Source organism: Candida parapsilosis, contig 006110 (genome assembly GCF_000182765.1).
Source record: "Candida parapsilosis strain CDC317 annotated contig 006110".
NCBI classification, from domain to species: domain Eukaryota; kingdom Fungi; phylum Ascomycota; class Pichiomycetes; order Serinales; family Debaryomycetaceae; genus Lodderomyces; species Lodderomyces parapsilosis.
Window position 1 is genome coordinate 905,487 of NW_023503284.1, and position 17,132 is coordinate 922,618.

The 17,132-nt window shown below is 39.5% G+C and overlaps 9 protein-coding genes across 9 annotated transcripts; 5 read left to right on the top strand and 4 right to left on the bottom strand. All coding sequences in view use genetic code 12, as the record gives it.

Annotated features, from left to right (window-relative positions):
- Window positions 1-874: 874 nt before the first annotated feature.
- Window positions 875-3,982, top strand: ZCF29 (Zcf29p; the record flags this gene model as incomplete). Its single annotated transcript, XM_036812196.1, has 1 exon — window positions 875-3,982. One exon carries the CDS (start codon window positions 875-877, stop codon window positions 3,980-3,982), a length of 3,108 nt encoding a protein of 1,035 aa, XP_036668558.1.
- Window positions 3,983-4,296: 314 nt separating this feature from the next.
- On the bottom strand, window positions 4,297-5,163 carry CPAR2_704140 (uncharacterized protein; the record flags this gene model as incomplete). The annotated part of the gene is made up of 1 exon (XM_036812197.1): window positions 4,297-5,163. One exon carries the CDS (start codon window positions 5,161-5,163, stop codon window positions 4,297-4,299), a length of 867 nt encoding a protein of 288 aa, XP_036668559.1.
- Window positions 5,164-6,072: 909 nt separating this feature from the next.
- Window positions 6,073-6,894, top strand: CPAR2_704150 (uncharacterized protein; the record flags this gene model as incomplete). The annotated part of the gene is made up of 1 exon (XM_036812198.1): window positions 6,073-6,894. One exon carries the CDS (start codon window positions 6,073-6,075, stop codon window positions 6,892-6,894), a length of 822 nt encoding a protein of 273 aa, XP_036668560.1.
- A 490-nt stretch (window positions 6,895-7,384) lies between these two features.
- Window positions 7,385-8,161, top strand: HHO1 (histone; the record flags this gene model as incomplete). The annotated part of the gene is made up of 3 exons (XM_036812199.1): window positions 7,385-7,436; window positions 7,645-7,693; window positions 7,762-8,161. The coding sequence occupies 3 exons, from the start codon at window positions 7,385-7,387 to the stop codon at window positions 8,159-8,161; spliced, it is 501 nt and encodes a 166-aa protein (XP_036668561.1).
- Window positions 8,162-8,669: 508 nt separating this feature from the next.
- DFR1 (dihydrofolate reductase) lies at window positions 8,670-9,095 on the top strand (the record flags this gene model as incomplete). Its single annotated transcript, XM_036812201.1, has 1 exon — window positions 8,670-9,095. One exon carries the CDS (start codon window positions 8,670-8,672, stop codon window positions 9,093-9,095), a length of 426 nt encoding a protein of 141 aa, XP_036668562.1.
- A 32-nt stretch (window positions 9,096-9,127) lies between these two features.
- Window positions 9,128-10,393, bottom strand: TIM54 (Tim54p; the record flags this gene model as incomplete). The annotated part of the gene is made up of 1 exon (XM_036812202.1): window positions 9,128-10,393. One exon carries the CDS (start codon window positions 10,391-10,393, stop codon window positions 9,128-9,130), a length of 1,266 nt encoding a protein of 421 aa, XP_036668563.1.
- A 120-nt stretch (window positions 10,394-10,513) lies between these two features.
- Window positions 10,514-11,641, bottom strand: CPAR2_704190 (uncharacterized protein; the record flags this gene model as incomplete). Its single annotated transcript, XM_036812203.1, has 1 exon — window positions 10,514-11,641. One exon carries the CDS (start codon window positions 11,639-11,641, stop codon window positions 10,514-10,516), a length of 1,128 nt encoding a protein of 375 aa, XP_036668564.1.
- Window positions 11,642-11,739: 98 nt separating this feature from the next.
- ECM39 (dolichyl-P-Man:Man(7)GlcNAc(2)-PP-dolichol alpha-1,6-mannosyltransferase) lies at window positions 11,740-13,392 on the top strand (the record flags this gene model as incomplete). The annotated part of the gene is made up of 1 exon (XM_036812204.1): window positions 11,740-13,392. One exon carries the CDS (start codon window positions 11,740-11,742, stop codon window positions 13,390-13,392), a length of 1,653 nt encoding a protein of 550 aa, XP_036668565.1.
- A 49-nt stretch (window positions 13,393-13,441) lies between these two features.
- SFI1 (Sfi1p) lies at window positions 13,442-16,936 on the bottom strand (the record flags this gene model as incomplete). The annotated part of the gene is made up of 1 exon (XM_036812205.1): window positions 13,442-16,936. One exon carries the CDS (start codon window positions 16,934-16,936, stop codon window positions 13,442-13,444), a length of 3,495 nt encoding a protein of 1,164 aa, XP_036668566.1.
- Between the last annotated feature and the right edge of the window lie 196 nt (window positions 16,937-17,132).

The window sequence follows — 17,132 nt, forward strand, 5'->3', positions numbered from 1 at the left end:
GTTGCACTAATCTATGCAAACTTCGTGGTGAGTCCGACAATGGGCAACTGAGCACAACACAATGGGAGGTCAATTTGTTACCTGTCCTTCCTGTAGTAGTAACCTATGCCACAATTGTAATTGCTCTACTGAGCTTCGGTTGCGAGTGAATGGATATAAATTAGACTGCAAATCCTCTTTACACACAATTGACTGCAATTGGACGCCACACACAACTTCAACTTTTTGTCAACCTTTCAAACATTCTACCTGAAGGTGTAAATAGTTCAATTGCCATCCATTTTAGTACAATACAAAAGAGTTGTCGCTAGTAACTTCTACTGCTACCACCAATTAAGCGCTTGAATAGACATCGATAGCAATATTGCCATACTTTTCCCTCACTAAAGCCATCAATTCTTATTGCACCTCACTGGATTCTAGCTCAAGGTTTTTCTGCCACCACTAGTTCTGAGTGTATAACTCGTAAAATTGCAAAAAGATACCACAAAGATAACTCAAAATAATAGAAGCATACAAAAATTTCATTTTAGTGTGAGGCTTCTACGTATAAAAAAAAAATTCACAAAGGGTCATAACTACACTAAACTTTACATAAAGAAAGCAATTACGGAGGCAAATTATCAAAGCAAACTCAGTTGCTTCACGAGCATAGAAGAGAAATATATAAACATCTTTTGTTGGCTTTTCCCTTTCGGCATTACAATCGAGGACTAGAGAGACTTCCCGATACATTACATTTACCTCATCGTTGCTAGCAGCCTTAACAGTACACCAAATTGAAAACTACATCCACACGCGTCGAAGCGTGTCTACTATATAAACGATATCAAGAAGAACTACTTTTTTATCTAATTGAGTCCTTGCTTACGTCATGGGAAAGATACGGGCAAGAGTATCTAAAGTTTGTGACTTTTGCAAAAAGAGAAAAGTTAAATGTGATTTGGGTAACCCTTGCTCAACATGTGTCAAGTACAAAAGAAGTCCTTGTGTTTATTCTGAGCTATTGGGTAATGAAGATGACGTCGATGAAGAACCACTAAGAAAGTATACCACCAGACAAAAGAGTAACGATGGAATTGACGAAAGAATGAACCACCACGGTTCCCTTTTTACACCAAGGTCTGCGTCCCTCGATGGGCCAGCACAAGCAAATGGGGCTGTGTCAAAGCCATTGACACCAGATGGTACAAGCATTGACATGGTCCATGACGAATTGTCATTCCTCAAACTGAAATTACAATCTTTGGAACAACAATTGAACACTCAGCCCCCACTACATAAAACATCGGAAGTACAAGACTCGATGCGACTGAAGCTGCTGATGCAGCAGCTGCTGCCGCTGCTACATGGTCCATTCACACAAACATCCGACGGTAGAATCAGTGCTTTTTCCCCTTCCAATCCCATATTATCTCTGGTAGATCCAATAGATCTTTTTGGTTTCAACCCAATCGAATCTGAAAACGAATGGATCAATTTTACTGCCGGTTACAATCCCATACTTAATAGAGAGCCAGTTTGCAGAAAGCATTATGGCCCTTTATCGTGGGTGTCGTTGTTGAAAATTGATAATGCAGTCGCTGCTGTTTGGACCCAAATGGAACATTTAAAGAAACAGTACAAGGTAAAAGTCGGTACCCATTTCATTCCTCCTGGTGAGAATGCAACGCAAGCTGAAAAGGACTTTTCAGAAAAGGCATATAAAGACGATGGGGAGCATGACGTTAAACTATTCAGGGAGACGGAGGTCAAAGCAGGCCCCAAAAGAGTTGTTACTCAAGAACAGTTGAATGAAAAGGCCAAATCACTAGGTTTGTCATTTTATAAAGGAGGATTGGACGAGGAGTTGGAATTGGTAGAGAAAATAAGATTGGTGTTGCCGAAACAAAATGTGATATGGAGGTTGTACACGAGATTCTTCACTCACTTGTATGTTGCCATACCCTTGTTAGATGAGGTTGCCTTGAAAGAGCAAGTGGAGCGACTTATAGGTCCAGAAGACTACCAAGATGTCAAGGTGCCCGTTAAAGTCGAAAAGAAATTGGATTTTGCCTACTTGGGTCTATTGTTGATTGTGATTCGGTTTAGCTATGTGTCACTTTTCTCACACGACTCAACCATCAATGAGATAAATTTTCAAACAAACAATCCAGAACCAAAAGCTCAACAAATCAAGTTTTTGTTGAATAACCCAATTGATATTGATGTTATTGATGTGGCACAGCTATGCTTGAACCAATTTGACATGATGAGGTGTGCAAACATGGCAATATTGCAATTGGCGGTAATGACGAGACTTTACCACTTGTATGCACCAGAGTTGGGTGATGGTGTTGATGGTGGGAATGCATTGATATTCAATGCCACACTAATCCAGATGGCAAAATCATTGGGTCTTCATCGTGATCCCGAGTTGTTCCCCGATGCATTCAAGGATCCAAAACAAAACAACTTGGCAAGAAAGATTTGGTACTATATCTTGGTTTTGGAGTTTAACAATGCCATGAATGAAGGAACTACCGTGACAGCAAGTTTTGATTCCTTTGACACCAAACCTCCGGTTTATGTACCTGGTTGTGAAAATGTTCAAGATGCAGAAATGGAAAAGATTGCATGTTCGTGTTTCCCAAGTTTTGACTATACTTACGAACCCATGAGTGAAATGTTTTCCTCGGTGTTTAAAGTTAGAGGCGAAGTGAATATGGTCGACTTGATTAGAAGGATGAATTTTATGGAGTCTCACTTCAATGAGCAATATAATGATGTTCCAAAACTTTATACCACAGCTCCTCGCGACGTCTCAAACGAGGCTATGCCAAGTATCCTCAGGTTGAAGATCTACTTTACTTGTACTTTCCTCATTGCATCAATGCATTTCCACATATTCAACTACTACGAAAGAAAAAGAAACTTAAACTTGGCTTACTTTTATATCAAAAAGATTGTGCTGATGATTGTTTACGATGTGATGCCCTGTTTTGTTGAATGCATTCGACACAAGAAAAATGCGTTCAAAAATGCAGCTGATTTAATGGCTAGCCCCAGTTTCATCACTGTTGCTCACAAGTCGTTGATTGTGTTGTTTTCATTTCACCTTAGGCTCCGGTATTGGATCCATGATTTACAAAAGAGATATGACCACAGTACAAGAATGAGACTGTATGATCCTGCTGATGAAATTTACAAGGGCAATTTCCAAAAATTGGTACGTTTGGCTGATTTGGTGGATAAATGTATGAGTCATTTCCGTGATGGTGTTGCACGGTTATCGCAACGGTATTATTATGCTTGGCGGGTGACAAAAGCGCAAAATTTTCTTAAGCAACTGTTAAATGACAAGTTTTTTGAAACATACCAGCCAACATTCTCTCCACAGCCGCTTAATTCCCAGATGTTGGATCAATTTGAACACCTTTTTGAAGTTTCATTGAGTAAAGTTGAGCAAAGTAGAAACCAACGCAAAATGGAGAAAAGACGTGCACTGACGACCACCACCAATGAGCCAAGACAACAAGATTGCGATAATGTATCTATGGAGGAGGAGTTGGAAAACAATGTCAATTCATTCATCAATGGTAATGTCAATTTGAGAAATCATGACAACTCAGTTAGTTCAACTGGATCAACTACATCTGATAGCGAGTACAAACCCAATGAACAAGTCGATACCATTTGGTTACAGATGATGAATATGAAGAATAACGAGGATCCTTTTAGTAGATTCAATGATCCAGGCACGATGAACCTGATGTATGGAGCCACACCTGGTTTTCTCAGTCAAATGGATGGTGAAAGTGGCGCTGGTGTTGCTTTCAGTCCTGGTGTTCTTGGTGGACTTTCAGGAACAAGTTTCTCGGCAGCTGGAGGTTCCGCGGGTGTTGGTGGTACTGGAGGTGGCGTATTCAATTCATTTGAATTGAATCATGGAGAGATGTTTGAGAATTTCCCCATTGATGAACTTTTCAAGGATTTCCTTTGAGATGTTACTGTTTGTTTCTTGATGATGTTTTCATGTTTGTTTTAACGAGGTTAGTGTGCGTATATATTCGATTTTCAATTCGGAGCAATCATGTATATATATTTCTTACTGTATATAAGTGAATTGAATAACACGGGTGATTTATTTGTTATAATTAAGCGATCACAATTGTCCTTTGGTATGAGGACACAGACTTTGTCATACAGCAAGCTCGAAAATCTAGCAAGACTCCCAATTGTTGACTTCAACTTCGACGAATGCATTGGAGGAAGAAATAACTCCTTGGCTTACCCGTACTATCTCAAACAGCTCTGTCATTTTTCTTCGCGAACTTTTGCAACCAATCCATCTTTTTCAATAAACGTATGCGTATCTCTAGTGTGCAACGAAAGCATCACCCAATCTGATTGCGTGATAGATTCACAATAAACATTGTGCATAGTATAGCGAGGCAACGGGAAGGTATTATATTGCTGGTAATTTGTTATTTGATGTGGCTCCAAATTTGCAAATAGCGTAGTCAATTCACGGGCTTGTGTTTTATGGTCATCTAGTTCTGTTTGATGGGCGGGTGATAAGGGCATCCTTACTATATCTTCTTCGCATTCGGGTATTGGCAAGTCCATTTCTGGGTCATAGATGTATGATTCGGTGCGTACATTGTTGAATAGCGTCTTGATGATGTATTCGAGTTCAGGTTGTGAGAATTTAATTTTTATTTTGTATCTATATCGAGAGTAATTGTTTTCACCATGGCCGATCTTGTAATCGGTAAGTCTCTTTACTTGAGCATGTTCGAATGAAGATACAGAACCATAACGATCATGGGTTTGATCTTTTTGCAAGTTGGGCAATTTCTGATACGATGCTTGATCAATGTGTAAAATTACCTCATTCTTTGAGCCATAAAATTGCAACTTGTTCTGAAATGCAGCTTCGACGTCAACTTGGTCTAGAGGAATTGCTTCGATATATGACTGACTAGCATTCATTCTGAGTTGTATGAGTTCTATCAAGTTTGTAGTTGTGGAAACTTCATGCAAAAATGGTTTTGGAGTGAAGTTCGCTAATGGAGTAGTGATTACGCGAACAGTGGTGTAGTAGGGATGTCTGCGAATAACTTCATCAATTGGGAACAGGTTGGTTTCAGATTCGAGTTTGACATGTTCGTGCCTTACCATGTTTAAGGAGGGGGGTTCTTTACAATGGTGAAGATCCTTTTTTTTTTCTCTCTTCGCAAAGTCAACCACAAACACGGCATTACAATGAAGTTGGTAGATGTGAGGGTATTAGGTAGAAGCTGAGTGGGTTGCCTGCTAGTTCTTTCTATATGGTAGAGCGTATCTCTGGTCAATCGTAAGCTATCATTAGGTTACATTTTTGTAAACTCCGAATTCTCGGAGATATGTCTCAAGGCGGCTGAAACTTGGCCGAGGGAAAGTCGAAACCGGAAAACTCCCGACAACTGTCATGAAAATAAATCACCATGAACCAAGAAAATTTGAGACAGAATACGTCAAGGGTGAAAGCGGATGGAGAACAACGAGAGGAAGTGCTATCACAGCACCGATTGTAGACTGGTTCCTTTGTAAATTGAAGCGGCAACAACCAACCTTATTCAAGCAACATCGATCCAAATTCAATAGAGCGACTCTTGAAGAGACACACGTGGGGCCCTCTCTTTTCGCAATTAATCGGAATTGCCTGGAAATAATTTATTTTTAGCGCTGCAATTTTTCTTTGGATGTTACGAAATGCAACAACTAAAAAAAAAAACCAAAAAGAAAATTAACGCTCATACGACACTTGTGACTTGGTGGAGTGATAGGGCTGAGACATATATATAAAGATCGATCTGCATATTCAACATATCGCTGGAACTTTTGTCATTTTACGGGAAAAAAACCATAGATTTTGCTCAGACAGTGAAGCCACAGCGTGAAGATCAACACTTTTGATATATTAAAGAAACATTGTGGAGATACAGGTCCCCGGAGATACTTTCAATACGAAGCTGCGTATAGCCAGTCAATATCAAATTAGTAGTGACGGCTATTCTCAAATTTCATCGACATTTATACTTATCATCAATGGTTCAATTCAATTTCCAAGCGCCGTGGGTACCAATCCTCAACAATTGTGTTAGCAATGAATTAGCAGCAACTGATAATAATCCACCATTTACCACGTTTCAATTGGCAACTATAGATTCCAAAACGGGATACCCTCAGAATAGGACATTGATATACCGCGGTTGGCTTTTCAACAATAAGTCGTCCAATGTCATTACATTCACCACCGACAAGAGGATGGAAAAGTATCAAGAGCTATTGGACAGTGACAAAGTTGAAGCTGTGTTTTGGTTTGGTCATATTCGAAAACAAATTCGATTTAGGGGCAAAGTTAGATTGCTTGACTCTGAGCATCAGCCAAGTATTGATTTGAACCATATCACGAGTGGTGAAGTAACTCCGATTGAGCTTGACTCTAATGAAGATGATTCCAGAGCTCGTGTACAGAAACAACCAGTCCAGACATCCTTAATATCACCATCGTTTGTTGAGAACGACAATACGCAAGAAGATTTGTCGACGTATCAATACGCGCCTCCGACCAGAGAAGAATGGCAACAAGAATTGGACAGGCAGTGGAATGGATTGTCTAAAGCATTAAAGACTTCTTTTAGGAAACCAGATCCGAAATCACCCATGACAGAAGATAAGGCCAAATTGATTAGTAAGATACAGAGAGGGGTCGATGGGAAAAAGGAGGAGGATGGGTATAAGAATTTTGCAGTAGGGACAATATTTGTTAATTATGTTGACTACTATGAGCAAGATAAAGATAAGAGGTTTGTGTATGAGTTGGATGAAGAGAGTCACACTTGGACCGAGGAAGAAGTGTGTCCATAGGGGAAGGGGTGATCGGAAGGCAAAGAAGGTTAGTTAGAGGATACAGTGTTGTATGGGTGTGGTATATAGAATTCACTGACAGTGTTAATAAAAGTGTGGCGTCTAAAAGTGTCGTATAACTATTGTCGTAATGTATCTATTTGTGACATTGTCAAGGTCATTCAGTGTCGTTAATTTTTTAATGTCGTAACATAATACTATGTGACATCATTGGCTATTGCTGTTCTATTTGCTTTGTGTGATCGTTTACTGTACTGTAGTTTTAGTTTTGTGTTACCTTCCTACAGTAATCAGTTGTTTTTTATGTTTTTTGGCGTTAATGTTGTTTGTTGTTGTTGTGATTTTGTTGTTGTGATTTTAAATTCTTTCCTCCCCCCCCCCCAATTCATATTTTTTACTTATAAATTCTCCAATTCTTGTACATCTTTTACATCTTTTCTTCTTCACTTCTTCTTTTCATCACCACATATACAACTATTTTATCGCAACAATGGCTACAGCAGCAACAGAAACATCAACTTCAAATGCAAAGCCCTACAGAGGTATGTTGATGCCCCGCTTCCTTTCGGTCTTTTGGCTTCTTATTTTTCTTTAGGTCATTTGTTTTGGTTTCGGAAAGGGCTTTTTTTTGTTTTATTTTTGATGCCTATATAGGCTGGCGCTGATGGCCAATTCGTGACGAGGTTTAACTAGAGACCGCCTAATTGGATCAGTTTTGTATTAAACAAATTACTAACCATGCTTTCACAGTCATGATCAAAGAAGCTATTGCCAATTTGAAAGATAGAAATGGATCATCGTATGTGTGTTCTCAAACTTTTTTGTTTCTACCTCGTTAGCAATATCAATATACTAACTCCACCTTAGTCGCCAAGCGCTCAAGCAGTACGTTAAAAGTAACAATGACATCAAAGCAAATAATTTCGATTCATTGTTTAACACCGCTTTGAAGAAAGGTGTTGATCTTGGTGAATTCCTTCAACCAAAGGGACCCTCAGGGCCAGTCAAATTGAACAAAAAAGCAGCAGCAATTAAAGAAACTAAAGCCAAGAAACCAGCCAAGAAGTCTGCTACTGCTACTGGTGCTGCTCCAAATAAGGTTACTAAGAAGTCACCCACCAAGACTAAAACTTCCACCGCCAAAAAGACTGCTGCTGCAAAGGCTGCTAATGAGAAAATTACCACTAAAAAGGATGCCACTGCCAAGTCAACTACTGCTAAAAAGGAAAAAGCTGCTCCAAAGAAGACCAAGGTCGCAAAGAAGTGAGAAACGATCTTTTGGTTATAATGACGTTTCCACTCCTTAAGCTGTACGTTTTCTTTCTTTTCTGTTTCAATTCAGTCAAATGAGTACATGTTTTAATCCTATATTTTGTTGTATTTGAATTCCTTGATGTGTTTTCATGTTGTATATTGTAATATTGGCGAAGAAAACTCTATAGAAAATATGGAGGCTCTATGCATTTTGCTGGCACTGACTGTGACAGCTTTTAACGTAAGGTTTCGATACATTGATATCTCAACCATAATAAACACGAGGTGTGCTGTGCGACACTTTGACAAAGATTTTTACCTTCTTTGACTCTTCTCCTCTTCCATTTTCTCCACTCCCAAACATGTCAAAACCTGTTGTTACCATCATCGTTGCTGCACTCAAACCATTGTATGGAATAGGAAACAAGGGCAGCCTTCCGTGGCGTTTACGTAAAGAAATGGCATATTTCAAGAGAGTTACAACGCGTACAGTTGACCCATCATTGAGAAATGCTGTCATCATGGGAAGAAAAACCTGGGACTCGATACCGACCAAGTTCAGACCCTTGCCTAACAGACTCAATGTTGTATTGTCTAGATCGTTTGACAATAAAGTTATCGATGAGAATATTTTGCATGCAAGTTCAGTTGAGGACTCATTGAAGCTTGTACGAGAAGAAAATATTGAACGTGTTTATGTCATTGGTGGTGCTGAAATTTACAACGAGTTTATCAAGAGTGGATTAGTTGATAATGTCTTGTTGACTGAAATAGAACATTCGGAGCAAGAAGAGATTGCAATGGATACGTTTTTGAAATTTGATGTGAACCAATGGACAAAACTGTCGAAATCGGAATTGATTCAATTCACAGGAGAGGAAGCAATCGATGACGACAACCAAGAAAACAAGTTTGTTTACAATTACACATTATGGCAAAAACGGTAGAAGTTTCTATATATATACACTTGGAATTCACCCTACTTTTTATCATCAAAGACTCTCATTCTCGAGATTACTCTATCGTCGTATGCCAACTCTTGGACCCACTCCGATCCCCTTTCAGTACCCCTTTTAACCCAATTTGGTGGCCAGTCCACTTCTTCTTCCTTGGCCATTAAAATATCCTTTTCTTTAAACGGTCTGGTATCTTTATTCACAATATGAGTCGTTCTTTCTCCATAGTCGTCGGCAAAAAATCTCTTAGTGAAAAAACGGTATACTTTACGTGGCACATTCTTGAACCCTTGAATGGTGGGCACAGAAAACACGTAAACTGGTTGCTCAAAGAAATAAGGAATCCCCTTGTCATCTTTGAGTATTGTATCCAAGTTAAACTCTGGTGCCAAAGGTGCATTTGCATATTCTGAGGACTTGATGAATCTCATCGGTACTGGTTTCAAATTATCATTGTCTTCGTCATCATCATCATCGCTATACTTGCTTGGGTTTTCCTCTTTATCTTTTGCCTTCTGTTCAGCTCTACGCGCTTCTTCATCAGCAATTGCTTGCGGTTTCTGTAATGGTCCTAGTAAACCTTCATGTACACCACTAATGTACTCTTTGAATGCACCTCTTCCGATACATACAACACCTCCTGCAACATCTGTGTTTGCATCGTCAGAAACAGTGTCAATGTTTTGGGGGAAAATCTTGTACAACCCGAGAACATCACTTGGCTTGTATAAATCTGACCTTTTGACATATTCAGGTTCTTCGATTATCTCGCTGGATTTAGACTCTTTCACTACTTTCCCCTTTTCAAGTTCCTTGATTCGCAAATCCCTGATTCTTTGAGCCACACTGGATCTGATATCCCCCTGTCTGCCCTCACTAAAGATTTCAAAATCGACTGACCCGGCATTCAACACAGGCTTGATGAACTTGCGAAATATCCTTAATGATGAATCAAGAAAGTCATTTGGTGGAGGTGCAATATAAATCGTCAATTTTCGAGGTATTCTATCGTTGGTGTATACTTCCTCGCTCAAATGAGATACACTTGCCATCCATTTCTTACGAACCTGTTTCTGTTCGTATTTGTCATAGGCTATTGATGATCCAACTCCTACAAGAACTGACCAAAAGATGAGCCAGTTTCGCGATGGAAGTGAAATTCTGGGGATTCCCATCATTCGTAATGCGGGGTTTGAAAATCCCTTCTTTTTGGGAGGCTGTGGCTTGATCTCAGGTTTGACATTGGATTTGGCATCCGGTTGTGGTGACTCTGGTTTAGGGTCACTCATTGTGGTGAAGAGTTGGGTCTAGGTAAAAGATTCTTTATTGGTTGTCAATAGGGAAAAAAAAAAAAATTCGATGAAAAGAATTTTTCAGATTTTGCAACAATTGCCCCAATTTGGGTACATTCACTGTATGAACCTATGTAATTCTACCATTAAGTCGTCATGATCTAAATCTTTACCTATAAATACCAACTTGTTTTGCTTTATTTCGTCTAGTAGTTTACCACCTTCTATAATTTCATAAGTTTCTCTGACACCTTGAACGACTCTAACGTCGTCTTTATGCACCAAGACTCCCTTTAACCGATGGATTTCAACATCCTTACCATTGACTTTATTTTCCCATAAAACGTATTGAAGAAACTTTTCAATTTTGTCAAATCCGCTATCATTTTCGAGAAAGGGGAAATCTATAGTGATGGTCGTGATTCTTCCATCGTGAAACGATGCTGTGGGCTCCGAAACCTGGGTATTTGCTTCAAAAGCGTGTAAATCCAAGATCTTGCTAAGATCAATATCACCAAAGCTTGTGGGATATATGGGAGCGGTTTGGTTTATACTTCTTATCCTGGTTATTATCTCGTCCAGATCTTTGACCTTGTCTGATTTATTCAATAGAATCACATCAGCCAACGCAACTTGTAAATGAGCAGTTGTCACACCTTCTTCAACGGGTTCCAAATCATGTTCCCTATGCCAATGTCCACCAACGTCATTCAAACAAGTGAGAATATTCCCCGAATCGACAACAGTTACCACACCATCAATATATATATTCGACGCTAGTCCTTCATCGAGCCAAAACATTTTGGCAATTGGCGCGGGATCGGCAATGCCTGTAGTCTCCAACAAAATATAATCAATTTTGTCTCTTGAATTTTCCACTAAATTTTCAATTGCTGTGACTCCATTATCCTTCACTGTGCAGCATAAACAACCGTTCCCTATATCTAGCCATTCTTGAACGCTTTCGTTCTGATCTTGTATTGTGACAGACTTTTCAATAACTGAGGAGTCACCAAACTCATTCAAAATGATAGCTAATCTCTTGTTTGACTTTTCTCCGATCTTCTTGAGCAAGGTGGATTTGCCCGATCCAAGATATCCTGTAACTATGGTGATGGGAATTTTTTTGGTTGACGAAACTGTGGTCAGGTTCAACGATGGCTGGGGGTCCATGGTTACCTTTTCTGTCTCAAAAGCTCCATCTTTTGGTAAATCAATGACTAATTGGGGTATATCTTCCTCCATTTTCTTGTTGATGAGCGGACACGGCACCAATTTTTCAAGAAAAGAATATAGACGAGAATTTCAAAAGTCTTACGATTTCACACACCCACACAAGACCCATGCAGAGATTCAACAAGGTGCTTGATGCTGCATTGATAGCATTGGTGACGTATCACCTTGTTATCTCTCCGTATTCCAAAGTTGAAGAGTCCTTCAACATTCAGGCGGTGCATGATATTCTTAATTATGGAGCATTCTCCGCTGAAGCACTTGAAAAGTACGACCACAAACAATTTCCAGGAGCAGTGCCGAGGACTTTTATAGGCAGCGTGGTACTTGCCCTATTAGCAAAACCTGTCATTTTTGTATCCGCTCTTTTTGGAAAGGATTTATTGCAAGGAGACCAAAGTCAACTTCAAAGCATTGTTCGGGGTATTTTAGGTCTAGCAAACACATTATCCCTAATTAGACTCAGAGATCAGCTCAACAAGGTTACATTCAGGGACAGAAAGAGTAAAATCAAAGGGCTAAATGGGTTTTGGTTTTCTGTTTTATTGTTATCGCAATTCCATTTGGTATACTATTCGACACGTACATTACCAAACTTTATCGCTTTACCGTTCGTTAATTTTGGATTGAGCAAGTTGATTGTGGGTGATTTGTCTGGTTTGACATGGTTGGCAATGACTGGTGCCATATTCCGAATGGAAGTGGGTGTATTTGCTGTGGTTATTGCAATGGTTTCCTCTTTGGTATTTGGACAATCTAATATTGTGACTGATTTTGTACTCTTGTTTGCCGGGGGGTTATTTGGTACATTGACCTCATTATTTATTGACACCTATTTTTGGGGGAAACCACTCGTTCCTGAGATTAGTTCATTCATCTTTAACATCATCAATGGCAACGCAGCTGAGTGGGGGGTTGAGCCATGGGGAGCTTACTTTAAAAAGTACCTTTTCCAGTTGTTTAGACCGCCGGTGATTCTAATCTTGTCCGTTGTTGGTTTCTTGAATGACCCAGCTGACGACGGAGTTGCTGTAACAAATACCAAAGCCGTGCGTCATCCAGCAAGAAATTCGTTACGTATATTGTGCACGTCGTCAATCATTTTTATTGCAATTATGTCCTTTCAACCTCATAAGGAGTGGCGCTTCATTATCTACACTGTGCCTATCTTTACCTTGCAAGCAGCTAATGGATTGAGCAATATCTCGATTAAGTGGAGTCTTAGCTTCTCAAACAAGTTGTTGACTTTGCTAGTTTCTCTCTTGATTTTGGTGAGTTCAATTCTTTCATTATACATGGGATACATCTCCAGTTATAACTACCCTGGTGGAGAAGCATTGACTTTTGCTAATTATTATGTGTCAAAAGTTTACAGTGATCGCAACGTGTCGATTCATTTGGATGTCCCCGCTTGTATGACGGGGGTTACTCGGTTTGGAGAACTACATCATAAAGCAGTAACGTACGACAAATCTGAGACCGATTTCGATTACGCCAATTTTGATCTTGTCATCACTAATGGTACACTTGATGGTTGGAAACTCCTACACAAGGCAAAAATCTTTAAAGGTTTGAACCTTTCCACTATCATCAAATTGGTCGAATCTCAAAGAGCTAATCGCTCTATGTTGTTCATACTTTTGAAAATTATGGTTGATGAATTTTTGAACGGGACTAATGAAACATTGAAAAGCTTATTAAGATCCACAATTGTTCTGGAGGATTATATAAATGTTTATGAAAAGCCCATCAAGTCAGGGTGAAATAGGAAGAGCATTTGTACGCTATAATTATACATCGTTATTCATTACTTTATATCAATATTCTAGATTCTCTCTTGACCTTGCTAGCGGGTGAGAGTCTGACATCAACTACATCCTCTCCAGTAGGAAATGCAATCGGTCTTATACGTCCCATCCTCTTCGCCGTAGATATCAACGATGAATCAGCGACATCTAATTGAGATTTAATTTCAGTTGGACTAGATGAATTGGATGATTGGGGACTCTGGTACTCGTTTTTTAACTGAGGTCCAATTTCATCTTTTGGTGGAGAAAGATCCACATCATAGTTTAGTTTCACTGGTGAAATTGACTTGTTATAACGTGGTGACAATTTAGCCCTACCAAAACGTTCTCGTAGTTGCGACACTTGTTGATATCTCATTCGTTGCGATGTTTCTTGCAATTTTGACGGACTGGGTACTTTTGGCCTCGGAGTCGATATCTTGTTTGGAGAAAAGTGCCTCTGTAGAGTGGGGATCCCATTACTTTCCCTTTGTTGCCTTTGTTGATGAGTTCTACTAGCAAGGGGAGAAGAACTACTCACATATGTTTCATTGGCAAGCTCCTCTTCCTCCACCTTATCTCTATGTTTCTGCAGCCATAAGTGTATCACATTTCTAACCAATCGCTTATCGGTCCGTTCTTGAAAAGTTTCCAACAGTTGATAATTTCGTTTCACATTCTTGTTGAGCTTGTATATCCAATCCTGTGTGCTTTGTCTCAAAATTGCAAAATTTCGCTGAGCTAATTGGTCCTCTGCTTTCTCATTAATGGAGTCTAACTGCTCAAGTCGAAACCGCCAAAGTGAAAAGGTTCGATCAATCAATCCTTTCTCATAAATGGCGATTCTTTCATTCAATCCGCGAACTTCATCGAGACGACTCAACCAGTGGTAAACGTATGTACGAAAGCTTGGTGTGTACTCAAGGTTGATGCTTTGCAACTCCAATTGGTATAGATTTTGTTCTCTCCACTTGGTGAAATATCTCACTTTCAATAGTAAGTTTGAGTAATCAGTCAAGAGTGGTATCCGACTAGATAGCCTCTTCTCTAGAACAAAATCGTACTTGTACTTCCATATTGACATCACGCGCTTGATCGTGTGTTCGTTACCAAACCTGACATTTTCGTACCCCTTCGTCCACTTGCGGTGGCAGTTCCTCCATCTGGTAAAAAACTTCTTCTGAACAACAGTGTTGGCCATAAACTGCAAATCTTCGACCCCATACAATGATGACTTCCACTGTTTATAGCACAATTTTCTCAACCTCCTACTGTTAAACGCTGCAGCCTTCTCATTTTGTATTGCGGCAACTTTATATTTCTCCTCCCACTTGTCATAAGTGGACACTACAAAGTCTTTATCTTTTATATCACGACAGTATTTCTCAATTGTTTGAAGTTTCCAATGTTTGAGTGTATCTTTCAACGCTTGCGTTTCCCACGATGCTGCAAACAAATTTGCTAGGGTGATCATTTTCCATTTTTTGAAATAGCGGTGAATGAGTTTGCCATTCCAAAATGACCGCAGATCTTGTTTCTGCATCGCATCCATCTTCCATTTCTGAAATAACCCTTGCTTTGTTGCAATATTCCGGTCATGAATGATATGCTGCGCCCGTTCATCTAGATGCAACTGACTTCTCCACTTGTCAAACACAATATGTACCACCATGCGGTTGTGTTTCCTTTTGAGCTGCTCAACTTTAAAAATCATTTCGGTGGATTGCCGCCACTTCTGGAACCAAATTTCAACTGTAAATTCATTTCTGATTTCTTTGAATTTTTGCAACTTGGAAAACAAGTCGAGCGTCCCGCGCTGCGAACTCAATTTCCCACACCAATTCGTAAAGGTTCGTCTTAAAAGCCATTGGCGACGAACCTCATTAAAGGCTTCACAATCCTCATTTAGTTTGGCAATTGTTTGCTTCCTATTTTTCTCTTTCTTGTTCCAGACACTTGTGCACTTCTGAAGTAAAGTATTTTCATAATGTCGCACAGCTAGGGCTTGATCTGTCCTGACCATTGAGAGTTGGTTGGTCCACCATTTGAAATATCGCCTTAAGTTCGCTTGTCTTGCTCTCGCATTGTTCTCCTTCATCTTTTTTAGAGTAACTTTCAATTTCCATATCATAATTAATTGTAACTTTTCCTCATAGTGAGATACGGTGGCTGCTTCTTGCAACTTTACCCATTCAGTAATCAGTCGCCATTTGGAAAGTATTTGTGGTCTCGTGTCCCATTTTGAGAACCGATTTTCAACCTCATCTAATTTTTTCAATCTGCCTCGCCAAATTTCAAACGCGTATTCCTTTAGTCTTTGCAATTTTTCGAAATCAAACCAACTTGCACGCATTAGCAATGTCATCAGACCTGAAGGGTTATCACACAGTAGTAAAGACTGAAGGTAAATAAATCTCTCTAGCACGCCTTTCAAGTCTACAGCAGAATCCGATTTGAGGATTGAATGTACCACTTCAGGCACCTCTTCAATAAAATCGTAATCCTGCTTTCGCGTACTTGATAAGTTCATGTCCATGAATTTGAGGTAGTGTCTAAAAAGACGAGGAAAATTTGGATTTACGTTCTTGCTGAAGTCTTGAAGCTCGTTGACAACTTGTACAAGGCTGGGGTACACCGACATAGGATCTAAAATTTCATCTTTTTCCGAGTCACACGCCGGCTTTTCCACTATTTCCTCGAGATATTTTTGATTGAGCTCTTTGTGCATTGTGGGGAGTAATGATGCAATATCGACTTCCTCCTCAGTGCTCTCGAAATAAGTTATTTTTTGGTCCCTCTTGAACACCTCTACTATCGAGCTTGCTACCTTCCACACACTTACCCTGGGACGTACAACTAAAACTGGTAAAAGAAGACGATAAATCGTCAAAAATGTGCCATTGTTTGATTCGAGTTCAAGTGGATGGTATATATCAACTGGTTCTGAAATGCTAAACACTGAATTTTCCTCTCTTTCAACAGTTTGTGATTCCACAATATCTGCTAGCATTTGAGTGTCTTCCATATCATCGCTGATTTTGCCCCTATAAAAGTTCAAATCATATAGAATACAGGAGCATACAAACTCTTTGAGCTTACGCTCTGCATCGTCCCTTGCTTTGATTACACTGCGCAAAATGACAACTAGCCTCCCCGTTATTGAATAATATTCCGACTTGATTCTTAATGGATTCGATGGATTTGAAAGAACCTCAAGTATGGAACGTATGGAGCCTCCACTACTACTCGTCGGCGATTTGAGATGGTTCAAAACGTTGGAAAATTCGATATTATTTGTGCCTGGTGCTCCACGATATGCTACATCGTGGGTATAGCCAATTGTCTCGATATTAGTTGTTAAGCCCAATATGTGATAATGTCCATCCAATACCAAAATATACTTCAAATAGTTGATCGCTGACTTTAACATCGACTCATACTCTTCTGCATCCACTCCATTGTAGTCCTCAAGTCGCTTCAATCCCTTTAAGATGTCATGTATGACTTCTCTATATTCCATGTTTCCGCTGTTTCTTCACATGTGGTTGTCTACATGCACCTTGATGCTATTTACCTTTGTATGATCTTTTTGTTTTCCTTTTTTTCTAGCTAGTTGTCTAATTTTAGAACTCAGAAAAGGCTGTACATGCTCCTTCAACCAAGATACAATTATTCAAAGTGCTTCCATACTCAAGTTTACCAAATACTACGACAAC